A 22,683-nucleotide genomic window follows, 5' to 3' on the forward strand; every position below is an offset into this window, starting at 1 on the left:
CAGCCAGCTCCCGGGCTCTCATTGGCCGCGGGGCGGGCCGAACCGCCCCCTCCCCCCGCACCGCAGCTCGCTCCCGGCCTCTCCTGCGGTGCGCGCGCGGGCGCCCCCTATCGCGCTGTGGTACTCCGAGCCCCGCCCACCGACCAATCCGCGGAGGCGGGGGGCGCACGTCCGGGTTCTCATTGGCCGGCGGGAAAGCGGCCCCGCCCCCGACGGCGCGTTACGCAGCGCGGCGGTTGGCGGCGGCCCGTCGGCGGCGGAGTGACGCCTGGGGACCGGGAGGCGCCGGGCGAGCCCGGTAAGTGAGCGCCCCGCGCCCGCCCGCCCGCGCCGCGCCCCCCTCGGGCCGCAGCCGTCTCGGGCCCGGCGCTTCCGGCAGGCTCGGGGCGCGGCCCCGGCTGACAGGGCCGGCGGGCGCGGCTCGGTCCGACTCGCCCGGCCCGGCCCGGCCTAGCGCGACCCGGCCCGGCTGACGGCGCGTCCTGCCCGCAGGGTGTGCGGCTGCGGCATGTCGGAGGGCGAGTCCAAGCAGGTGCCGAGCGGCGGCTCCGACTCAAAGCCGGAGCCCGCGTCGTCCGGCCCGGGAATGACCTCGGTGTCTGCGCCGGTGGCTTCCGCGGCGCCCCCGGAGGAGGAGGAGGAGGAGGAAAGCGAGGACGAGTCCGAGATCCTCGAGGAGTCCCCGTGCGGCCGCTGGCAGAAGCGACGCGAGGAGGTCAGTGCCGGAGGCCGGTTCTCGGGGCTGGGCCTCGGGGTGTGCGGGGGGAGGCCTGGGAGCTGCGGGCACGGCATCAGCGCGGGGCCCGGGCCCGCCCTGCCGGCTGCTCCCGGGCGAGCCCGAGCCCGGGCGACGATGGTCTGTCACGGCCCTCGTTGAGCGCTGCCTGCTTTTCTCCCCGTGTGTTTGTAGCGTTGAAAGCTCTTCTGAACAGGTGGTGTCGGGGCCAGCTGTTGCTGCTGCGTCGAGAGAGGGTTATTTCTAGCGTTTATACATGTGTCTTGTTTCCCAGATCTTTTGTTCTGGGGATAATGAGGACCAGTGCCTGGACAGTACTTGGCGTTCAGTAGGGAGTATGAAGTGAGTGGTACGTGCTTCTAGCTGTGCGATCTCGTCTGCTTTTGAGTTACACGTTAGCTTTGGTTTGCTTTAGAGTCTTCAGTTAAGACAAAACACAACCAGTTCATGCAGACTTGTATCTTGGCTTGTCCAATTTGCCTTTACTTCTTGGTGCATGTATTGGAATTGTCCTGTACAATGACATGAGTAGATTGGATCTTCCTGGTCTGGAGCTCTTTTTTTTCCCATTCCTTGCTGTGTTCTGTTTGTCTTATTGAAGGCTGTCTTCAGAAGTTGGTTTCTGCTTTGTGTTGCTTCAGTGAAGCAAGCTCTGTAGCTGAGAAAGTCTTAATTCAAGTGCTGACGTAGTCTTAAACAAGTCAGGATGAGTATAGAAGTGTCGACGTTAACAGATAAAAATGCAGGGCAGTACGAACTTTGGCGGTGGTGAAAGAGTCATTTGTTTTGATGTAAATTTGGAGGTCAAAATAAGGTCAAGGATTCCATCAATTTCTTTACTTCTTTTTTTTTTTTTGCTTAAAAGCTGTTCTGGTCTTGTTAACATAAGCTAATTGCTAGCAAGGTGTAATAACAATGCGCTGTTTTTTGGTAAAGCTGTAAAACTTGGATGGGGGGAGGGATGTTCGTGTAAGGCTTTAATTCTGTTCTCCGGAATATAATCCTTACAATAACCTGAAACTATGGCTATATTTTTTTTTTTTTTTTAAACAATCTGTGCTGAATCAGTGCACAAGGAAGGCTTGGGGAATGAATTGCAGAATCCTATTATAGTTTAGGTTGGAAGGGACCTTAAAGATCATCCAGTTCCAATCCCACCTGACATGGCCAGGGACAACTTTCAGTATAGCAGGTTGCCCAAAGCCCTGTCCACACTGGACTTGAACGCTTCCAGGAATTTGGCATCCACAGCTTCTCTGGGCAGCCTATTCCAGTGTCTCACCACCTCCGTAGTAAAAAAAAACTCTTTCTGTTTTCTGCTCTAAATCTTCCCTGTTCTAGTTTAAAACCATTACCCCTTTTCTTATCACTATACTCCATGACAAAGAGTTCCTACCCATTTTTCCTGTAGGTCCCCTTTAGGTATTGGAAAGTCATTATAAGGTCTCTCTCGAGCCTTCTCTTCTGTAGCCTGAACAACCCCTACACTCCCAGCTTCTCTTCACAAGAGAGGTACCCTAGCTCTTATAAAGCTAATGTTCAGTTCATGTGGTCTTTTCAGTATATTTTAAAACAGATTGATGTAGAAAGATTAGTTTCCTTCTAGTATTTTCCATACTGTCCTACATAAAAAGAAAGTTTTGGTAGGTTTAGTATTTTCTTTGGATTTCAGTTTTCCCATCTACAGACAAATAAAAGCTCACACTCAAGAAGTTCCTTAAAATTTTGCCATGAGTAAATTACTGACTTCTGTCTTGGGAATGAAGGTGACTGGTTGGTTTGAATGCAGACCATTCTTGTGTGTTAGATGTATGAGCTTTGCTCCACCTCACGGATAAAGAAAGGGCAACAGATTAACTGTTGAAGGCCACAAAATGAATTGATGACAGATCTGGGGTAAACTCAGGGTCTCTTCTCAGCTTTTTATCTGTCAGGGTGTACTGTCTTCCTGCAGGAAATGCTAAACATTTATGAGTGTGTTTGTTGCACTCTGTGGTTGCCTTCAGGTGGGCCTTATGTCTCAAATGTGTGCATGAAAAACATCTTCTGCTAGTGATCATGCAATTAAGTTATGTTTTGTCTCTTAATTTTACATGTAAATTTGTGGCTTGATTAGATCTGAGCTTGTAGAGTGTGATTTGTTTACTTTAAATGCATGACATCCCCCCTGCTGTCTTCAGCTTTTGGACTGAGCCGTGCCCTGGAGTAAACTTCGACTGCAGATGTTCCAGCATGAAACTTATTCTGGAATAATACCTTTGCTTTCTGAGCATCCTGGTATACCAGAGTAAAACATCTCGTGTACCAAAGTAGCGTCCTTGTAAAGCTCTGATAACGTGATCGCTCAGTCAGCACTGGTTATTCCGGTCAGTGTACCCATGCAGACAAGCTCTTACTCACCGTCTCTTTGGCAGTGAGGAGGAGTTACTCCATGAAAAAGGAATGTTGTCACCTCCCCTCCCACCAGTGATGCAATCCTGATTCAGTATATCGCCAGTATCTTCTTTAGATGCTGAATTAAGCAGCCACTTTTGAAGCAACGTAATGTAATAGGGAGAGAAAACAGCACGTGACTGCAGAGACAGATTTTGTGCACAACGTGTGGTCTGGTATTTTCCAGATTTTAAGTTCTTTCCTCCTCAGTTTGAGTTGCATATTTGGAAATGTTAACCTTGTTTGTTTATTTTGTTTTAATAAACACACGCTCTGTGATCATCTTCCCGGAGCACAGATGACACGGAGTATGGGGGCTGTATGGGCGGGAGCACTGCGAGTCTGAGGGAGCCGACTGTCACTGGAGTCTGGTGTGAACATAAGGGTGTGAGTGCTCAGGCTATTCATTTCACGTTAGCAGATTCCGGCAGAATCAATTTTTTCCTGATCGCTTTTGCACCTTGTGTGTGCTCCCGGAGAGGCTTCCAAACGCCATCTAGTCGCAGGCCAACAGAACAGGTCTTCGTGGCCGAGTATTTCTGTTCTCGTTTCACTTCTGTTACGCTCCTAAACTGCCTTAGGAAGGCTTCTCCGCTCGGAGGGAGCTCTCCTCATGCAGCCCCGTCCCTCCACCAGCCGGGGCTTTCGGGACCAGCTCCCGCGGCGCGGGCGGCCCCGGCGGCCTGAGGGGAGCGCAGCGGGCGGGCCGGGCCCTGCCGGAGCCGCGCGGCCCTGCCCGGACTGACACCTCCCGCAGCCAATGGCGCGCGGAGAGAGGGCATTACATCACCGCCGCGTGCTCCCATTGGCTGCTCCCGGCCCCGGCTGCAGCGCCGCTGCCTGGCGGCTTCCTGGGGGTTTGCCTCGGGGCTGCGCCGCCCTGCGGCGGGCAGGGGTCGGGGTCAGGGGTCAGGGCCAGGGTTAGGGTTAGGGTTAGGGTCAGGGTCAGGGTTAGGGTTGGGTGAGCGCAGTCCCGGCAGGAGCATCTCTCTGACAGAGCAGTGGAACCAGAGCACTCCCTCTTCTGCACTGGACGTCTTCCCAGGCCTCTCGTTATTCATTGTGTCTTTGTGTCACTACAATGGTCTAATCCCATGGGAGGCAGCAGCCTTACCCCGTGCCCAGGTTTCCGAGTACTCTGTGTCTTAGCTGGCACACCAAGCTTACTGCGTGTCCTGAGCAAATCAGCAAGTTGGTGGTGTAGGAAAGTGTTTGTTGTTGGTGCAGTCAGGTTAGCAGGATCGTGTGGTTGTTCACTCATATTTTAGGTACAGTAACCTAGTCTGAACTGTGTCAACTAGTATAACTTCAAATCTGCTTAAATGTCAATTGTAGAAAGTGGTTCTGTTAATTGATTGTAATTTTTCCTAGAGACAGGGAACTTCTGTAGCATGAAATGTGTAATAGATGTGAAAGTTTGGAGTAGTCTTTTAAAATTAAACATCACTGTGTATTATCTAAGATGCTATTTTAACTAGATAGAGAATGCTTATCTTCCCCTAAGTTCTCTTTCTTCAGGAAAATGTAATGAATAGTGATGTGGTTAAGCTTCGTCATTCCTTAAAATAGAAAGACTAGTTCAATTGGAAGGGATCTTCAAAGGTCATCCAGTCCAACTTCCTGACCACTTCAAGGCTAACCAAAAGTTAAACCATATTAATAAGGACATTATCCAAATGCCTCTTGAACGCTGACAGGCGTGGGGCATCGACCTCCTCACTTGTAAGCCTGTTCCAGTGTTTGACCATCCTCGTGGTAAAGAATTATTTCCTAATGTCCAGTCTGAACTTCACGTGGCCCAGCTTTGTGCCGTTCCCTCTTGTCCTGTCATCACTTCTCAGGGAGCAGAGACTGGCACGTCCCTCTGTGCTTCCCCTCGTCAGGCAGTTGCAGAGAGCAGTGAGGTTGCCTCTCAGCATTCTCTCCTTCAGACCAGACAACCCAAGTGTCCTCAGCCTCTCCTTTTAGAACATGCCTTCCAGCCTGGCTGGTAAAACCAGCTTTGTTGCCCTCAGTACTTTAACATACTTTTTATATTGTGGAGCCCAGAATTGCATACAATACTTGAGGTGAGGCTGTGCCAATACTAAATACAGTGGGAGAATCACCTCTTTGGACTGGCTAGCTATGGTTTGTTTAATGCACCCCAGAATGTGTTTATCCTCTTGGCTGCCAGGGTGCACTGCTAGCTCATGTTTAGCCTGCTGTCACCAGCATCCCCAAATCCCTTTCTGCTGAGCTGCTCTGCAGCTACTTGTCCCGCAGTCTGTACCTATGTCCAGCATTACTCCGTCCCAGCTGCAGCACCTGGCATTTACCATATTGAACTTCATGTGGTTGCTGATTGCCCAATGCTCTAGTTTGTCTAGATCCCTTTGCAAGGCCTCTTGTCCCTCCAGGGAGTCAGCTGCACCTCCCAGTGTAGTGTCATCAGCAAACGTGCTGAGGATGCGCTCCACTCCTGCATCCAGACCATTGATAAAAACGTTGAACAGAACCAACCCTGGAACTGAGCCTGGGGGAGTGCTGCTGGTGAGCATCTGCTGCCAGTCAGACATAGCCCTGCTCGCTACGGCCCTTTGAGCTCTACTGTTGAGTCAGTTCATCACCCATACCTGAAGGGTGAAATTGCTGTTAGAGATGGTTGGTGGGGAGGGAGTGTGTGGTGATGTGGCTCCTCCCATAGGGTACTTATTCTTCTGTTGGAAATACAGGAAGATACAAGAGAAGAGCTATGACCAATCTCAGCATTTTTAGGTATTTCTACTGTCCTTAAGTGCTGCAGGGACAAATGACAATCTGCTTTCTCATGCTGCTGCTGTGTGTATACATTGCACATGTTGGTCTTCAGGTGTGTTGCAAATTTAATTGCTCTCCTATCTGAGTTGAATCCCTTTCTGCAATTGTAACCATGCTTGTGGTTGCTCTCCAAACACATCCAAAGGTGAAGCTTTAGCCTTTGCAAGTGATTGAAGATGAGCTTTTAACAGGCGATTACTGTCTCCTGGAAGAGAGACATAAAGTACCCACAGCTTGGAGTTAGTGGAATCACAGGAGGGGGAGACCGAGACCGATAGATTCTTCAGGCCCTGGCTCTCCAAGCTTGTGCTTGCCTTGGTTCCTTTTGCCTTTTCAGCCTGACAAAGCCGTCTTTTTCTGCTGTCCCTGTGTGACACTACATTTTTCTCTTTCAGTCAGCATGCATAAATAATTTATTTCTCTTAGGTTGTCCAAGTGTTTTCAGAATTATCTGCTGCATTTAGACTATGCCTCTTGGGAATAGTATTATAGAGATGGATTGTAGCAATGTACTTGAAGTACATTTTTAGACTTCTGATACTGGTAGGTATTAAACTTGAGACGTTGGTAGGAGCTTAGACTTGGTGCTGACCATCCCTGAGAATTACCCAGATTAAACAGAAAAGTTCCCCAGGTATACCTGCAGGAAGACTTGTGCTCTGCTGCAGCAGAATCTTACTTTTCAGAATTTTCAGCTTGGTATTGGTGTGGAACTTGGCAAGCCCATCTTATGGGGAGGGACTTGACCATCCAAGTCTGTGAATGATTCTACAGTTTGTCACTTAATAGTTATATACTGACAGATTGATTGATAGATTTAAATAGATTTAAGATTTAGATTTTGACAGATCTATTGATAGACTTCTTTCTATCTGTTTTCTGGGTAGGAAATCACTATGTGATTGACTGTGTCTTGGTACAAGCCAAGACATTTTAATACTTTGTTGACATCAAAGGTCAGTTTTTTTTTTTTTTTTCCCTGAAAAAGACACTTTTGTCAGACTTGTCTGCTAAGGCTAAGAACTTGTGGCTGTTATTGTGAAACTGAGAGGGATTAATCAAGTTGCATTAATTTCCCCTTCAGCATTTAAATGGTTGCATTTAAAAGCCATGTGATATTTTACAAGGGTGCTTGTTGCTGTACAGCTTCAAGGTGATGAGAAATGCATATAGTAATGAGGCAATTCATTGTAACAGTAAGTAACCTATTTAATGCTGTTGAATGGATCTGTATCATATTTTGAATGTGGGAGCAAGCAGGTTCCCTTTTAAGGTATGTATATGAGTGTGTCTGTAATAGTTATGAGAGAAGGTGTCTAGCGTATCCACATCTGCTCAGTCTTCCACTTCTGCAGGCCCCTTGTGAGGTATATTTAATTGTGGTACAGCTTTTGCTGAATGTTGCTTCATTTCTTCATACAGAAGACTTTGAGTGATGCCTGGTATTGAAAGGAAGAAAGAGAAAACAGAAGAAAGGGGGCTGGTCTCTGCTTGGATATTGCATGTGCCCTTTTCCTCAAAGATTGTACTTCTTTCCTGCAGATTCTAAAATCCAGTGATAATTTCTGGGGTGTCTGAAAGGTGATGTTTGAGCTCTGCTAACCATCAGTGACCTCAATTGAGAAAGAAATGGCCTTGTGCTTGTCTAATTGTTGTCCTGTGCTTGATGTATTACTGACTTTTCTGCAAACTCAGCTGCTGGACCACGTTTTGTATTATGCCACCATTTCAGTGACTTCCGAGATCCATAGATTCTTTTTTGCCTCATCCCTGAGGAAAATCTCCTGTATATAAGTGTCTGTGCATGCACTGGTTGCTATGTTGATTGGTTCTTGTTTCCCTGTCTCTAGTATTTCCTACGTCAGGTAAGCTAGATGAACTGTGCAGTCCTTCATAACTTCTTTTACTGTGGTTTGCAGGCTAAGGTAGGATGAAGAAGTTCAATGTGGACCTGGATATCAGGTCATGTGCAAAACTTGTGTGCCAGTATTTGAGGCAGCGTACGTTGTTCCCATGGGTATATATGAGTTTAGTGCTTCGTTCTTGCTGTTCATTATATCCTGTTGCTGAAAGCTCAGAGTTAATACAGGTAGCACCAGTGTCTTCACTACACTGCTGTTACTGTGCTTCTCCTAATTACAGTCCTTGTTGGCGTTTGGACAGAGAGTTCCCAGTTTGGTGGCTGAGTGTTACAGCTGGATTGTAATGCTTCGGCAAGCATGCTCTCCTGGTCCGTGCTAGCTCTATGGAACAATGAAGTGGTGATCTATGAGGAGTTGAATCCAGCAAGACACGAAATGAGATGCTGAGTCTACTACATCTTTATTTTATCTCCTTTGTCTTTTCAGTCCTAGTGGGAGTCTACTTTTCTATATTTAATATGGAGCCAGTTGGTGACTTTTCCATTTGGATTTACATTTCTTTAAGGAGCCAGAATGTGGGATTCTTGGAGAGGAAATGCCGACAGACTGGGTGTTTGTATTCTGTGATGCTTGAGTCTGATTTCTCAGCTGCTGTTGTGACAGAAAAGAAGCTCACTGAGGTAGTAAAATATAAGCATCAGTCTGTCTTTTTCTATCATACCTCTGTGTTTCTTTATGTGGGAAAATGAAGTGCCATTCTCTGGAAAGGTAGCATTTTAGATGCTCTGAGCTTTGGGCTCTGCTACTGGAGAGTGGGAGGGTGGCAGAGACTTAAAGCAAACTAAACTAGTACGAGGAGGGCTGCCAACTTCTTGACAGGCTTTGGCAATGTTCCTGTATTTTTAGCTGATGGAGAAGACTAATGCCAGGATATAGTTCTTAGGATTTTACTTCACTGTTGGGAACATACTCAGAAGGAGTATGTGCACCCTTTTAACTTTTTTGTTGGCTCATTTGGGACTTCATGGAAGGAACAAACACTTGATATGTGCTTGAATGAGATGAGGGGCACTGCAGAGTGTGGAGGGAATTGAGCCTTTGTCTTGGGCCTGTTGTCTACAGACCCATTGTGTTCTTGCTTACTAACTGCAACAGACGGCTGGTAGCTTTCTTAGTGCCTCATCAGCCAGCATCACTTCTCAGTCTTTATGCTGCCTCAGTGGAGAGCAGGCACAGCTACAGCAGCTGTCTGCTTTTCTAACTTTCCTGGGTGGTTAGAAGTGCAATTTACAGTCCAGCAGTCTGTGACTAAGGTATAGGGTTTGCTTTGCATTCTTAGGGAGCAGTTCTTTAGAGGAAAAAAAAAAAGTGTTCCATGTAGTTTACTGGCAGCACCAAAGCTTTCCTGTTAACAATTCTTTGTGCTGGCACATAGAGAAAAAGGAGCACGCTTGCACAGAAAGTAGTATTAAAAGATTAATAAAAAGAACACAAGTGGTGGTGATCAGGCACAGGACTTGGCTAGTGATTAATCTTGAACCCTCTCTCTCCACATTTTTGGCCCTTCCCTCAACATCTCAGGTTCAAGCTGGATATCAGAAAAAGGTTTTTCACCAAGAGGGTGATCAGGCACTGGAACAGGCTCCCCAGCGATGTGGTCACAGCACAGAGCCTGCCAGAGTTAAAGAAACCTTTGGACAACACTCTGACACATGACCTGATTTATTTATTTATTTATTTTTGTGGGGTCCCAGGAGTTGGACTTGATGATCCCTGTGGGTCCTCTCCAACTCGGATATTCTATGGTATCCTGAGTACTGTACCAAATTCCTCCTGTTAGATCCCAAATTGCCCATCCCTGACATTCCAAGTACTGCGTTCCTCTACACAGCATCTCCACTTGGTTTACATAATATTGCTGAAGCTGTTTCTCCTGTTGAATTGCTTAGATGGATTTTCCTTAGTGACGACTTAATCACTCACCTTTGTGGCTTTGGGAGTCCTTGGGTTCAGTGTTCAATCCATCATTGATTAGGCTACCTGATTTCCCCACTTTGTTGTGGGTCTTCAGATTATTGATGTGGTTCTTACTTCTCCTTTGAATAGCCCTTACCCAGATACTTTTCCCAAGCAGTTTGCTGAAACTTGGAGTTTATACCTCTCAAATTTTGAATTTGTAGTTGCCAAGTTGTGTTCTTCAGGGAGTTGCTATAAGCCCTTCTGTTATGCTTTTAAAATGATAATTGTAGCTTGTAATTACGTCTCTGTTGCACAATCTTAGGGTGAAATCACACAGTTTGTCTGACAACGCTGTTCTCTGTGGTTGTAGTTCTGAATTCTGCTCAGGGCTTAGAGCGACCAGATATGTGTTGGTACCTGTATCATTAGCATGAATGCCTTCTTTCCTTCCTTCCCTCCTTCCTTGGTTAGAGTACAGTCGTGTGGGCTGACTGGATGTTGTAGAGCCGCGTAAACAGCAGTGAACTGTGAGGCAGCAGTCCCTTCTTTTTAGACTGGATGTTCTGCTGCAGAAGAGTGGACTATGCAAGTAAGAATTAAAATAGTTTCAGTTGGAAGGGGCTTACAAAGATCATCAAGTTCAACTGTCAGATTACTTCAGGGCTGACCCAAAGTTAAAACATACCATTAAGAGGAATATCCAAATGCCCCTTAAACATGGACAGGCATGGGGCACAACCACCTTTCTGGGAAGCTTGTTCCGGTGTCTAACTGCTCCCTTGGTAAAGAAGTGTTTGTAATGCCTGCTCTGAATCTCCCCTGATGCAGCCTTGAGCCATTCCCATGTGTCCTGTCATTAGATACCAGGGAGAAAAGATGAGCACCTCCTGCTCCTCAGGAAGTTGTAGAGAGCAATGAGAGACCAACCTCCCTTTCTCTAAGCCTAACAAACCGAGTGTTCTCAGGCTCTCCTTATAGGACACGCGTTTCAGCCCTTTTACCAGCTTTGTAGCCCTCCTCTGGACACATTAAAGTATCTTAATATCCTTTTTACATTGTGTGCCCAGAGCTGCACACAGTATTCAAGGTGAGACCTCACTAATGCTGAATACACTGGGAGAATCACCTCTTTGGACCATCTGGCTGCTGTGTGCTTAGTGCACCCCAGAATACGGTTTCCCCTTTTGGCTGCCAGGGTGCACTCCTGGCTCATATTGAGCCTGCTATCAGCCAGCACTGCTTTCCAGCTGCTCATCTCCCAGTCCGTACTTACCTCCAGTGTTATTCCATCCCAAGTGCAGAATTCAGTGTTTGTTCTTGTTAATTTCATGCTGTTGCTCCAATTTACCTAGATCCCCCTGCAAGGCCTCTCTTCCCTTGTGAGTCAACAGCACCTCATGGTGTAGTATTGTCTGTGTGCCACCAGCTGGCTCATGGTCAACTTGTCATCCACCAGGACCCCCAGGTCTTTCCCACAGAGCTCCTCTCCAGCAGGTCATCCCCCAGCCTGTACTGATACCTGTGGTTGTTCCTTCCCAGGTGCAGGACTCTACACTTGCTCTTGTTAAACCTCATTTGGTTTCTTCCTGCCCAGGTCTCCAGCTTGTCCAGGTCTCGCTGAATGGCAGCACAGCCTTCTGGTGTGTCGGCCACTCCTTCCAGCTTTGTGTCATCGGCATACTTGCTGAGGGCAGACACTATTCCCTCATCAAGGTTGTCGATGAAGATGTTCAACAAGATTAGACACAGCACTGACCCCTGGGGAAAACAGCTAGTCACAGGCCTCCAGCCGGACTCTGCGCCAAGCACCACCCTCTGAGCTCAGACAGTCAGCCAATTCTCAACCCAGTTTACTGCCCACTCATCCACCCCACACTTTCTCAGCTTTGCCAGCAGGATATCATGGGAGACAGCATCAAAAGCCTTGCTAAAGTCAAGGTAGATGACATCCACCGCTCTCCCCCCCCCATCTCCCCAGCTGATGATGCCATCATAGAAGGCAATGAGTTTGGTCGAGCACGACTTCCCCTTGGTGAATCCATGCTGACTACTCCCCATAACCTTCTTCTCTTCCAAATGCTTGGAGATGGCCTCCAGAACAAGCTGTTGCAACACCTTTCCAGGGACGGAGGTGAGACTGACTGGCCTGTAGTTGCCCAGATCCTTCTTGAAGACCGGAGTGACACTGGCTATCCTCCAGTCCTCAGGCACCTCTCCTGTTCTCCAGGACCCTTCAAAGATAGTAGATCAGAAGATCACTGAAAATTAAACAAGTTAAAATAGTCCCAAGTTACTCAAAAGTCATCCAGGAAGTTTTTGTAAAGCAAGGACTAACTGTAACATTGCTTCTAATTGTGACATGTTAAGCTTGTAGCTTTCCATCAATCACTGATAGCTGCTTGGAGGCAATAGCTGTCCGTAACTGTCAGGAAAGTACAGGACAAATGCCAGAACATGCTTTGTGAGGACTTAAGATTCTATTTTGCTGAGCATGGAGAGGGATGTGTAGCAGTGATTTGGCAACCAGAGTGAAGGATGAATTTGCTTTAGCCTTTCCAGTTGTCTGTCTGCATTTTTTCCCCTCTTACTCTTCTGTCCTCCTTACTCTACCGTTGAATCTCCTCTTGAATTGAGAATTACGCTCAGTGTTGTGCTATGGATTTGGTGTCTTGAGTCATGTTTGATACTCTAGAATATGCCTATGAGTCATGGAAATTATTCATATTTGGTAAGCTTGCCCAGAAATAGAAGAAGTTATGATAAATAATAAATCTGTATCTGCTGGCTGTACTATCAAGGCAGATTTCAAGTACTTGTCAATACTTGAGGGCTTCAGTAACCCAGTAAAGTGAGAAGCTCTTTGAATAGACAGCAAGTATGATGAAAGAAGAGAATATAGAGGAATGCATGGGCATTGAGTGTGGGTAGTCATGGCTGTATCTTGTCCCTACAGTACTAACACTTAAATGCTTTCTGTTGGCTGGGGTCTTATTTAAACTTTTCTGAAGTTAAAGCCTTTCATCACTCAACTTTATTAATTGTACTGGGAGTTCTTGTACTATGTCATGCCTGAGAGATTTCTCATACTGAAAACTGAAGGAATGAATGTTGTCGTTAAATAGTCTTTCAGCCTTTAACAATGGAACATAACAGGCCTGACCTACTATTCTGATGTCAGTATCAGTGTGTATATAGGGAAAATCACTTTCTTATGATAAATATCATGAGTATCTCCTTGAATAAAATGTTAGAACTTTCACCCCTCAGTTATACAGGAGGCAAAGGGTGGGAGGGGAATAGGGTCATAAGCTGCTTGTCTCCTGTGATTGTTTTTAACAGTTACTTTCTGCAGCTCAGGTTGTCTTTATGTAATTATGGTCTGTGTTCTTTATTCCTATCTGTGTCATGCAAGTGCATCTTGTCTTTATCACAATAATTTACAGCTCAGTTTACTGAGCAATCTGTGTCACTCCAACTACACCGTTCTTGTAGTCATTTATCACAACAGTAAGTCATCTGCAGTTTGAGAAAATTGAATATCAGGAGGCCTGTTACGATTCTTTTGGAAGATCTCCAAAAAAACCAACCTAAATTGATTGTCGGTCTGTCTAAATTATCAAGCTACTGATGAAGTATCCAGTGAGCAGATGTGTGTAATGCAAACTTTTAAAGTTGGTGTTGTACACTAGTGAAATTAATACCTTAATGGACTCTTTTTTTTTTTTTTTTTTTTTTTTTTTTCATGCACAATTCTTAAGTGTTCATGTTTTGTTGGTGTGTTAGTCCTTCTGATCACACTTGTCTTCGGAGCTCAAGTTTTGATTATTATTAGCATGACCAACAAGTTCTTTGGTACCCCCGTCCTCCATCAAAATTTCTTCATTAAAAAAAAAAAAAGCCTTAGATTTTTGTGTATCAGTGTGATCAGCTGGGTGCACTGAGTCTGTACCCAGTCTACTGAAGTTGAAAGTACTGTTCATTGGAAATTTGTTTCCTTTTTATATTAGTATTGTGTTATCAGTAGTCATTTCCTATAGTATAGTGCTTTATTCATGTAAGTTTTGTGGGTGGCAGAACACTTGCATCAATTCATCATTAATGTAATACTGTAGCTGAAACTGAGTACCTTTGGTTGCGTAAAAGCAGCTGCCAAGAGGAAAAGAATTTTTGAGGAAGCCCTTGTGTATGTTGAGAATTTCCCAGCGAATGTGGGATGCTGATGGGGTGAAGGAAGAAAAGGTGAGACAATATTAATAGGAAAAGCTGTGAGATGGCCAAAGCTTCAAGGAGGTAATATATGTAGAAGGTGAGTCTGGAATGCTAGGCAAATCTCTGTATTGACTTTTACTTCAACGGGAGAATTGGATCAGTTGGAAGTGAAGCTATTCTAGGTATGTGGCCAGCTGATGGTGAACTGAAGATTTTTTGTGTGTGTGGTAAAATAAAATACAGATATAAAACATAAATTAACACATTATAGCCAAAAGGAGGCTTTCACTAGACCAGCTGTGTATGAGGCCTAGATCGTGCTTATCTTTGGGTATGTCCCGTTCCTGAAGTGCCTGTGGACAATCCTGTCCTGGAATGCTCATTTAGTTAAAAGCTGATGAACAACGTTCGTAATACTGAAATGAAGGGTGCATAGTAATGATCTAGTCTTGCTAGCTTAGATCTCATACCTGTTTCCATCCTTTCCATACAGGTGAATCAACGCAATGTCCCAGGGATTGATAGTGCCTACCTGGCCATGGATACAGAGGAAGGTGTGGAAGTGGTTTGGAATGAGGTTCAGTTTTCTGAGCGGAAGAACTTTAAGCTTCAGGAGGTATGTTGACATGTTTCCCAACAAAATGTGTGAAACACCACAGAATCGTTAAGGTTGGAAGCAACCTCTGGAGTTCATCTGGTATAATCTCCCCTGTTCAAACAGGGGTGCTTAGAGCAGGATGCCCAGGGCCATGTCCATATGGCTTTTGAAGATTTCCAAGGAGGGAAACTCAACTACCTTTCTTGTCAACCTATTGCAGTGCTCTGTCACCTCTACAGTAAAAACACATTGCACCAGGGTGACAGGCCTTGCATTAGGGTGTAATTATAGATACTGATTCATGTGGGTTATTGGCTGTGTCTGTAACTCTTCTCTACTTCCTTAAACATAGCAAAAATGAAGCCTGATTTCTGAAGAAAACATGACTGAAACTGTTGCTGCACTACATCTAGAGGCTTTTGTGTTGGTTGAGTCTTGGTGATCAAACAATGCAGTATAAGATGAAATCAGATGCTGATTCTTGTTGGCATAGGAGCTTGATGTGTTGTTTTGTGTATTGTGTTGTTTAAGGGGACCCAGACCTGAGAAGCAAGTAAGGTGTGGGCTGATGTGGTCTTTGATGTAACATGACTTTGATTTTCTGATGTTGTAGGAGAAAGTTAAAGCAGTGTTTGACAACTTAATTCAACTGGAACATCTGAACATTGTAAAGTTTCACAAATACTGGGCTGATGTGAAGGAGAATAAGGCCAGGGTAAGTAAAGCAAGCAGTCTGTTGGGTTTTCTTGCTGTATATCCTGTGGGTAATTAGTGAGGCAGAAGGTAATATTTCCTATTGTCCCACAGGTGATCTTCATCACTGAATATATGTCCTCAGGGAGCTTGAAACAGTTCCTGAAGAAGACAAAGAAAAACCACAAAACTATGAATGAAAAGGTAACTCTTTTTTCCTATGTGCCTATTTTCACTTGGTGTCTTCGGCCTCTAGGAAGGTCTCTCAGCAGAGGATCCTAATGAGAAGAAAAGCTGGTGATAATGTCTGAAATTTTTTCTTGTTACTGTAAGCCAGTTTAGTTGCAGGTTTTCTAAGATACCTGATCTGTATTGCTTTCTTTGTTTCCTGTAGTTCTGCAGCTTCATATGTATATTGTGATAGCTTCTCCTGTTCTGCGTATGCATGCAGGAAAGAGGGAAGGGTTCTATGCATGAGAGGAGTTAGAAGGGAGGAGGCATGATTTGTAACTCCTGTCAAAAATGTAAAAGCTAAACAGAGCACAAGAATACTGATTCATAAAGATTTTACTTCTTGCACACCTTTACTGGATATAAGCTAAGATACCACTGGTTGGAGGGTATATTCCTTCATTTGAATGAGCTTTGAATCACATAAGTATGGATTAGTTCCCCTTCCTTGAATGATTTTTATCCTTTTTGTGCCTGTGTTTATAGGCCTGGAAGCGATGGTGTACCCAGATCCTCTCTGCTCTCAGGTACGTAAGTTACTGATCTTGAGATCTAGCCATTTGTTTAAGCATAGCATTTCTTGTGCTAGAATAGTAAAAGTAGTCTATATACATGCTGCTAAATGTTAGCAAACTTCATGGAATAGAGCTTGGAGAGCACTTTCAATCATCCAGCCTGAATCTTAACCCAGTTGTAGTCTGTAGAGTGTCAGCTGCACTTTATACAACAATTCCAGACTCTTCAGTTAGATAATACTGAAGCTTCTACAATGAAGAAACTGGTGCAGTAGGGTTTGGATCCCAATGGTTGTGACCAGTATGATAGTGACTGTACAAGATAAGCATCAGGGAGCCTTCCCATGTATGCAGATGCAGCTTTATAACCTGGCTCTAACCACGGCCAAGAGAATGTTGCAAAGAAGTCTCAAAGAAATCAATTCCATATGACTGGAGCACGGAAAAGTTTCTTAATCTTGGTAGGCTGCAGCTGTGTAGCATGTGATGTATTCATAATCATTGTGGTGTGATATTAATAGGAGTATATATGAATCTGTACATTTCTTGATGATGCATATCATCTGCAGCCTTCCTAGCACAATCTGGTTGAACAGAATCTGGAGTTCTTTTGTTTTTGTCTTAAAGACACTTCCCTACCTGAGCCAGAGATGGTGTGGCTAATAACAGCCTTGGAAAAACAATAACCCGGATGTCAGAGCAAGGCTTGCACTCCATAGAGAAAATTCTGTTGCCATTTAGCCAAGTATAGCTGCTGAGGGATATCTGGTGTTCTAACAAGCTTTTGAGAGCTGACGGTCTTTATCTGTGCTGGCTGCTAAAATAAAACAAGGCAGAGTGAAATGCAAAACTAACCTCAAACTGTACCTGGGGCCCCAGCACTGAGAAGTTTTAATTGTGCATGCTAGAAAACATGACTGATCGTGTTTGTGCACCACTGAACACCGTTTTTGATATCCTATGATTAGGGACAGAATAAGGTTCTGTTCTTTTGGTATTTTAATACCTGTTATAATAATAAATAAATTTAATAATAAAAAATAACCTGTTTAACTCCCATCTAGCAGTATTGAGGTGTATGATGCAGATCTGGTACCCCGGGTTTTGTAAGAACTGGTCAGAATGGTCAGAAGAAGCTTTCTTTACTTTCCTTCTGCCAATTCTGGAGGTTGTTAGTAAGAGACAATTGCTTAATTTTAATTATTCTATACTAGGCTAGAGGTTGATGTACAGTCACTGACTTTGTACCTCCCTGCTATTGTAAATCCCTGGCATGCACCCTTTGCCCTCTTGTTCTCTTCTCATGATGATGTTCTGATGTATCTCAGGGAAGGGATGAAGGGAGGGATTCCTGCTTCAGCCTGGGGTAGTCCCCTGACCAGTGCTCTGTTCTGAATCTCTAGCTACCTCCACTCCTGTGATCCCCCAATCATCCATGGCAATCTGACCTGCGATACCATCTTTATTCAGCACAACGGATTGATCAAAATTGGGTCAGGTAAGGCTTACTGGAGGTGTCCCTTCCTCTTTGAGGCAAACTGCTAAACTAGAACAGGACATCTAATCCATTTGAGGCTATCTGGCATAATAGGCATGTATGCATATGCTCCTCCACCTCTGCGTCATTTGGGCCAGAGATTGGCAATAGAATACACTCCTGGACTGCCTTTAGGCACAGGAAAGACTGTTACTGAATGCTGTTTTCCATGTCAACCCATACCTTTTTGATCTCAGAGGAACTTCCAAGTTTTGCATGCACGTTATCCTTCTTATCCTTGGATTCATATATGCTCTGCCCTTTTTTTATTTTGTTACCTCCCCTCCCTCCCCCCAGTGTTAATACACATGGAGTTTGCCTGTCAGTGTTGTGAAGCTTTGAGAGCTGTCTGGAGAGCTGCGTCCACTGAGGTCACATGAATGTTTCTTTTACCAAAAAGTGTATGAAGGTTATAGACTCTAGTCTTGGCATTTCATCTAGCATCATTCACTTTAGCTTGGACTTCAGGATGCTAGCTTGTGTTGTGCCTGTTTAGCAAAGACATGCCCTGTCGGGCAGCTGCTCGTGCTGAAATGCTTTATTTCAGAAGTAGGAAGTATTTTTCTCTAGAGATGCAGTGCCTCCTTGCTTAGTCTGTTTTTATTTCTTTTTCCTCATCTGTTGCTCTTATATCTTTAGGAATGTTTGCAGTTCTGGATGCATTCTCTGGTACCTTGATGTACCCTTTCAAATGACAGCTGCCAGTTGTCCAGCTCTACTGCAAGTATCCTCAAAGCTGAGGACTGTGCACTGGCCATCCTGTAGGATTCCATCTGTGTGAATTCTTGGTTTTAATGTAGATAGTGTACAGGAAAGAATGCTCTGCTTCACCTGTCATTTAAAAGTAGTTTCTCTTCATAAACTGCACAACTCTGTAGTTTTTCTTTCAATCAAAGGACGCTTACTCTGTCTTGTTCCGGATTTGGGGTCTTTGTTCTCTATAACAACCTTCTGATATATGCTTGTATCCGGGGAGTGTGGGTCGTGGCAGAAGGATTAATCATCCGCCTGTAAACTTGATGACATCTTGTTCTTCATGCAGGCTGATGATATCACAGGGTTCACTTGATCAGTTTTTTTCTGAAGTTGTCCAGGTGGGGGGGGGTGTTCAGGAGTTGCACATATCTGATACCTGCCTGCTGGTAAACATAGCTGGCTCCCTGGCATCCAATTCAGGTCGTTTATGGGAAGTCTGTTGTAGGCTTTACTCAAGAAGTACGTAAGAGATTCTTCCCTTTCTAGTTGAGTTTAAAAGTATTATACAGCTGGAATCTTTCTGACTGATAGCCAAAGCTTTATAAAAGTAAACCACTTCAAGCTGGTATCTAGGGCTGTGGCTTTTTACCAGAGAGTAGTTCTGCAGATCAGCAAACATGGCATTCTCATGAGCATTTAGACTCTCAGTGGTGCCGTTAAGAGACTGTCTAGAAAGGTGGTTCATTGAGTGTGGATCACAGATAGTTGCCTCAGCAGTTACATGTTTGCCTACTCCCTCTGATCTCATAGATCTTTGCTTCTAGTAGGCATGGTAGAAGGAACAGAGGCAATTGGACTGATGTGCCTCTTTCAAGGAGTAGTAGGTGTCCGTACTTTTTAACAGCTGTATCCTCAGCGAGACTATTTGGTAGCCCTGAGGAAGGGAAATTCTATGTGTGTGACTGTGCAGGAGCAGTGCTCAATTCCAGTTGCTCTTTTACTCCTGTTGTGAGTTAAACCCTGTGGGCAGCTGAGCCCCATGCAGCCGTTCACTTGCTCACCCTAAGTGGGATACAGAAGAGAATTGGAAGGGTGAAATTGAGAAAACTCATTGGTTGAGATAAACAGTTTAAATAAAGCAAAAGCTGCACACATCAGCAAAGCAAAATAAGGAATTTACTTACTATCTGTTGGCAGGCAGATGTTTAGCTGTTTGCAGAAAAGCAAGGCTTCATCACATGTAACAGTTGCTTGGGAAGACAAATGCTGTAGATCTGGACATCCCGCTACTCCTCTTTCTCCCCCTAGCTTTTATTGCTCAGAATGGTGTCATAGGATATGGAATATCCCTTCTGTCAGCTGGGTCAGCTGTCCCAGCTGTGCCCACCCCAACTTCTTATGTACCCCCATCCTACTCACTGGTGGGGTAGTGTGAGGAACAGAAAATGCCTTTTTACTATGTTAGTGCTGTTCAGCAATAGCTAGAACACTGGTGTGTTATCAACTCTGGTTTGGTCACAAATCAAAACCATAGCACTGCAGAAATTTTTATGATGAAAATTAACTCTGTCCCAGCCCAAACTGGTACAACTCCACAGTTGTGGACTGCCTTGCACTACTTGTGTTCAGAAGTGAAGTGATTTATCTAGGAGATTCTTATCCTTTCTGATTTTTTTTTTTTTTTTTTAAAAAGAAGCGAGCACAAGTGGACGTTTGATCAGAAAAAGAATCCTCAAAACATAACATCTGTGATTCCAGCACAGGCTGTAATTATAGTTGCCAATATTGCGGAATGCATTCTTATTCCTGTATTACCCACCCAGCTAGGCAAGTCAAAACTGTTCAACTGTGTCATCAGATTCTTGCAGTTCTCTAGCACTGCTGACTGTGCAGTAGCCAGACAGGCTGTTTTCATGCTCAGGTCTTAGAGAGTTGCTTTGAGATCAGTAACAACGTTAGGCCCATATTTATTGCTTCATGTAATTACTTCTCAGAGCTGGCTGATACTTGAACAATTTCCTGTGTGTATTTAAAAAGTGGGGGAATCATTCTCATGGATTTAAGGGTAACAATGATTCAGTACATCATGATCTTCACTTTAATACCGTCTCCCTTCTTAGCACTGTTCAGCACTGTGTTCTTCGAAAACTTTCCTTCCCTCTGCTTTAAGCAAGACAGTATACTTGCTGAATTTGGGTCAGAAATCTGGTGAAAGGAAGCTGCTAGCGTATCCCACAAAATATTCTTCCTTCTGCTAGGTGAAGAGGTACTAGAAGAGTAGTGTCTGTTAGTTGTGTTGCATTAGAAATGGCTTGTACTTATTTGTTCCTGTAGCACCTCTTTAGGTGCTAGAGCAGCCCTTTTGCTTGCCACTTCTTGCTGGTACTTTAGGTTGCAGAAGCACATGTACTAGCAGGACTGACCACTATGTGTTTCTTGTTCTGCATGCAATTCTGTATTAGCCATTTTTCTAGGGCCACTTGTGTGTTGCAAAACGATTAATTTAGTAGTAAGGTGTTGCTATTCCATTGAGTTTTGGGGACAGGACTGAAATCTTTATATGGTGGGGGTCATCTGTGGAAGAAAAAGGGAGTGGGAAAGAGGAGGGATGTCTCATACTGCTTAACAATACAAAAGCCCATCCATTTGTTTGTTAACTTTTTTTTATTATTATTATTATTTATTTATTTATTAGTGGCCTGAAGTGCAGGGCTAGTAGATTTGAGGAGAAAGTGTCAAATGAGCAGGGTGCCTTGGAGAACTTCTGGTGAGGATAGGGAAGACTTAAAACTCTTAGACTTGCACTGGTGTTCTTGGAGATAGGAATGCTTTCTGGAGTTGCAATCAGATGAAAATATTCCATGTGAGAGATGTGTTGTTTTCTATGTACCCTTCCACAAGATCTACATGCAAGACCATATTGCATCTGTGCATATCCGCATTGTCTAGCAGTTAGACTTGTGAAAGGAGCATGTTGCAAGATGATTTGTTGTGGCAGGTCAAAGGCATTCTGAGTGCAAAGGAACAACAATGTGTTTAGATGGGATGTTTGCTGCTATTTGCTATGTTTAGCCAATGTTGGGCAATGTTTCTTATAATTATTGTTGGGAGTTTAAGAATCAGTAACAGGTGGAAAGAGGTGTGATGGGTTTTAATTAAAAGTCCTTTTAAGCAATTCTTGGAGTACTTCAACAGAACTGAGACTGCAAACTGGAGAGTTTTGTAATGGCTTCTTGTTTCCCTGAGACGTGGACATGAGGCATGTGCATGCCATGTTAGCATGTGCAGAATGAGATTTCCAGTAGAACACGGGGAAGTTTTGTGGTTTTGTGTTATGCTAGTGTATTTCCAAATAGTGCCCCCAGGTATTTGGCTGGTGCAAATACTTTCCTGTCTTCAGCCTACCTGACCTTCTAGGATTCACTACATGTACATATTTAATTACAGTCACTCCACAGCCTCCCTTCAGTTCCAGTCCAAGGTGCCAGGAGACTGGGTTTTACTTGGTATTAACTCTGCTATTAAATTATGTGGTCAGGTATGTAAGTATAGGTTCAGCTGCAAAGATCTGTGCAGAGGAGAAGCTGATAGTGTTAGAGAGAGGTAGATGTCTGCTGAAAGAGGTTCTGAGGGACTGTGAATCACTCAAAGAAACAGTAGAACTTCCAATTTCTTTGCCTTACTCAACTCTAATTTTCTACTTGATCAGAGGTGTCTTCTCCCTTGCCTGGTCTGGGTCTCAATTTGAAACGCTAACATTCCTTAGTTAAATTTATTTTAAAAGATGGCTGGTGGCTGGGCCAGATTCGCAGTCTTGTCTGTGTTTTGCAATGATTCTGACCTAGCTGTCTGTATGAATGTTACGTGCTTGCTGTTTCATCAACTCATTGACTTCTATCTTGTTTTACTTCCCGCTTACGGGCTGCTCTGTTACCAACAGTCTTTCATAGGATATTTGCTAATGGTGAGCAAACTTCTCCGCTCCTGTGATGTGACTACCACTATATATGTAATGTACATTATTTTTTTTGTGTGTGTGTATATATATATATACATATTTATATGTATGTGTGTATATATATGTATATATATATATTTGTAATACACATGCGTGCATACACACACACACACACAATTTATTTTTACAGTGTTCCCTTGCTATAAGGCTGGTATGTAAAACTGTTCAGCCTAGGTGTATCCTGCTTTGAGACCTTTTGTTCTGTGCTGGAATGAAAGCCATTCTTCTCATCCAAAGCCTTACAGAGAGGGAGCACTGCCCTTTGTGAAGCCCCCTGGTTGTTAGTTCTCTTCCTCTCCTTGTTCTTAGAGTGTGCTAGTCAATGGACCCTAGTGCATGCTGGCTCCTGCATGTCAAGCCAATCAGATGCTTTCTTCTGATCTCTTCCCAGTTGAAC

At 44.4% G+C, this 22,683-nt stretch overlaps 1 protein-coding gene across 1 annotated transcript in view; it reads left to right on the forward strand.

Annotated features, from left to right (window-relative positions):
• The first annotated feature begins 169 nt into the window (after positions 1-169).
• Positions 170-22,683, forward strand: part of NRBP1 (nuclear receptor binding protein 1) — a 40,340-nt gene continuing 17,826 nt past the window's right edge. Inside the window, exons 1-7 of the mRNA XM_082757574.1 lie at positions 170-298; positions 493-715; positions 14,492-14,614; positions 15,210-15,311; positions 15,404-15,493; positions 16,007-16,047; positions 17,439-17,533. Coding sequence (XP_082613700.1) covers positions 509-715; positions 14,492-14,614; positions 15,210-15,311; positions 15,404-15,493; positions 16,007-16,047; positions 17,439-17,533 — 658 coding nt within the window. The 5' untranslated portion in view covers positions 170-298; positions 493-508. The remainder of the gene's footprint in view (positions 299-492; positions 716-14,491; positions 14,615-15,209; positions 15,312-15,403; positions 15,494-16,006; positions 16,048-17,438; positions 17,534-22,683) is intronic.

Source organism: Aythya marila, assembly GCF_965140915.1.
Source record: "Aythya marila genome assembly, chromosome: 3".
NCBI lineage: Eukaryota > Metazoa > Chordata > Aves > Anseriformes > Anatidae > Aythya > Aythya marila.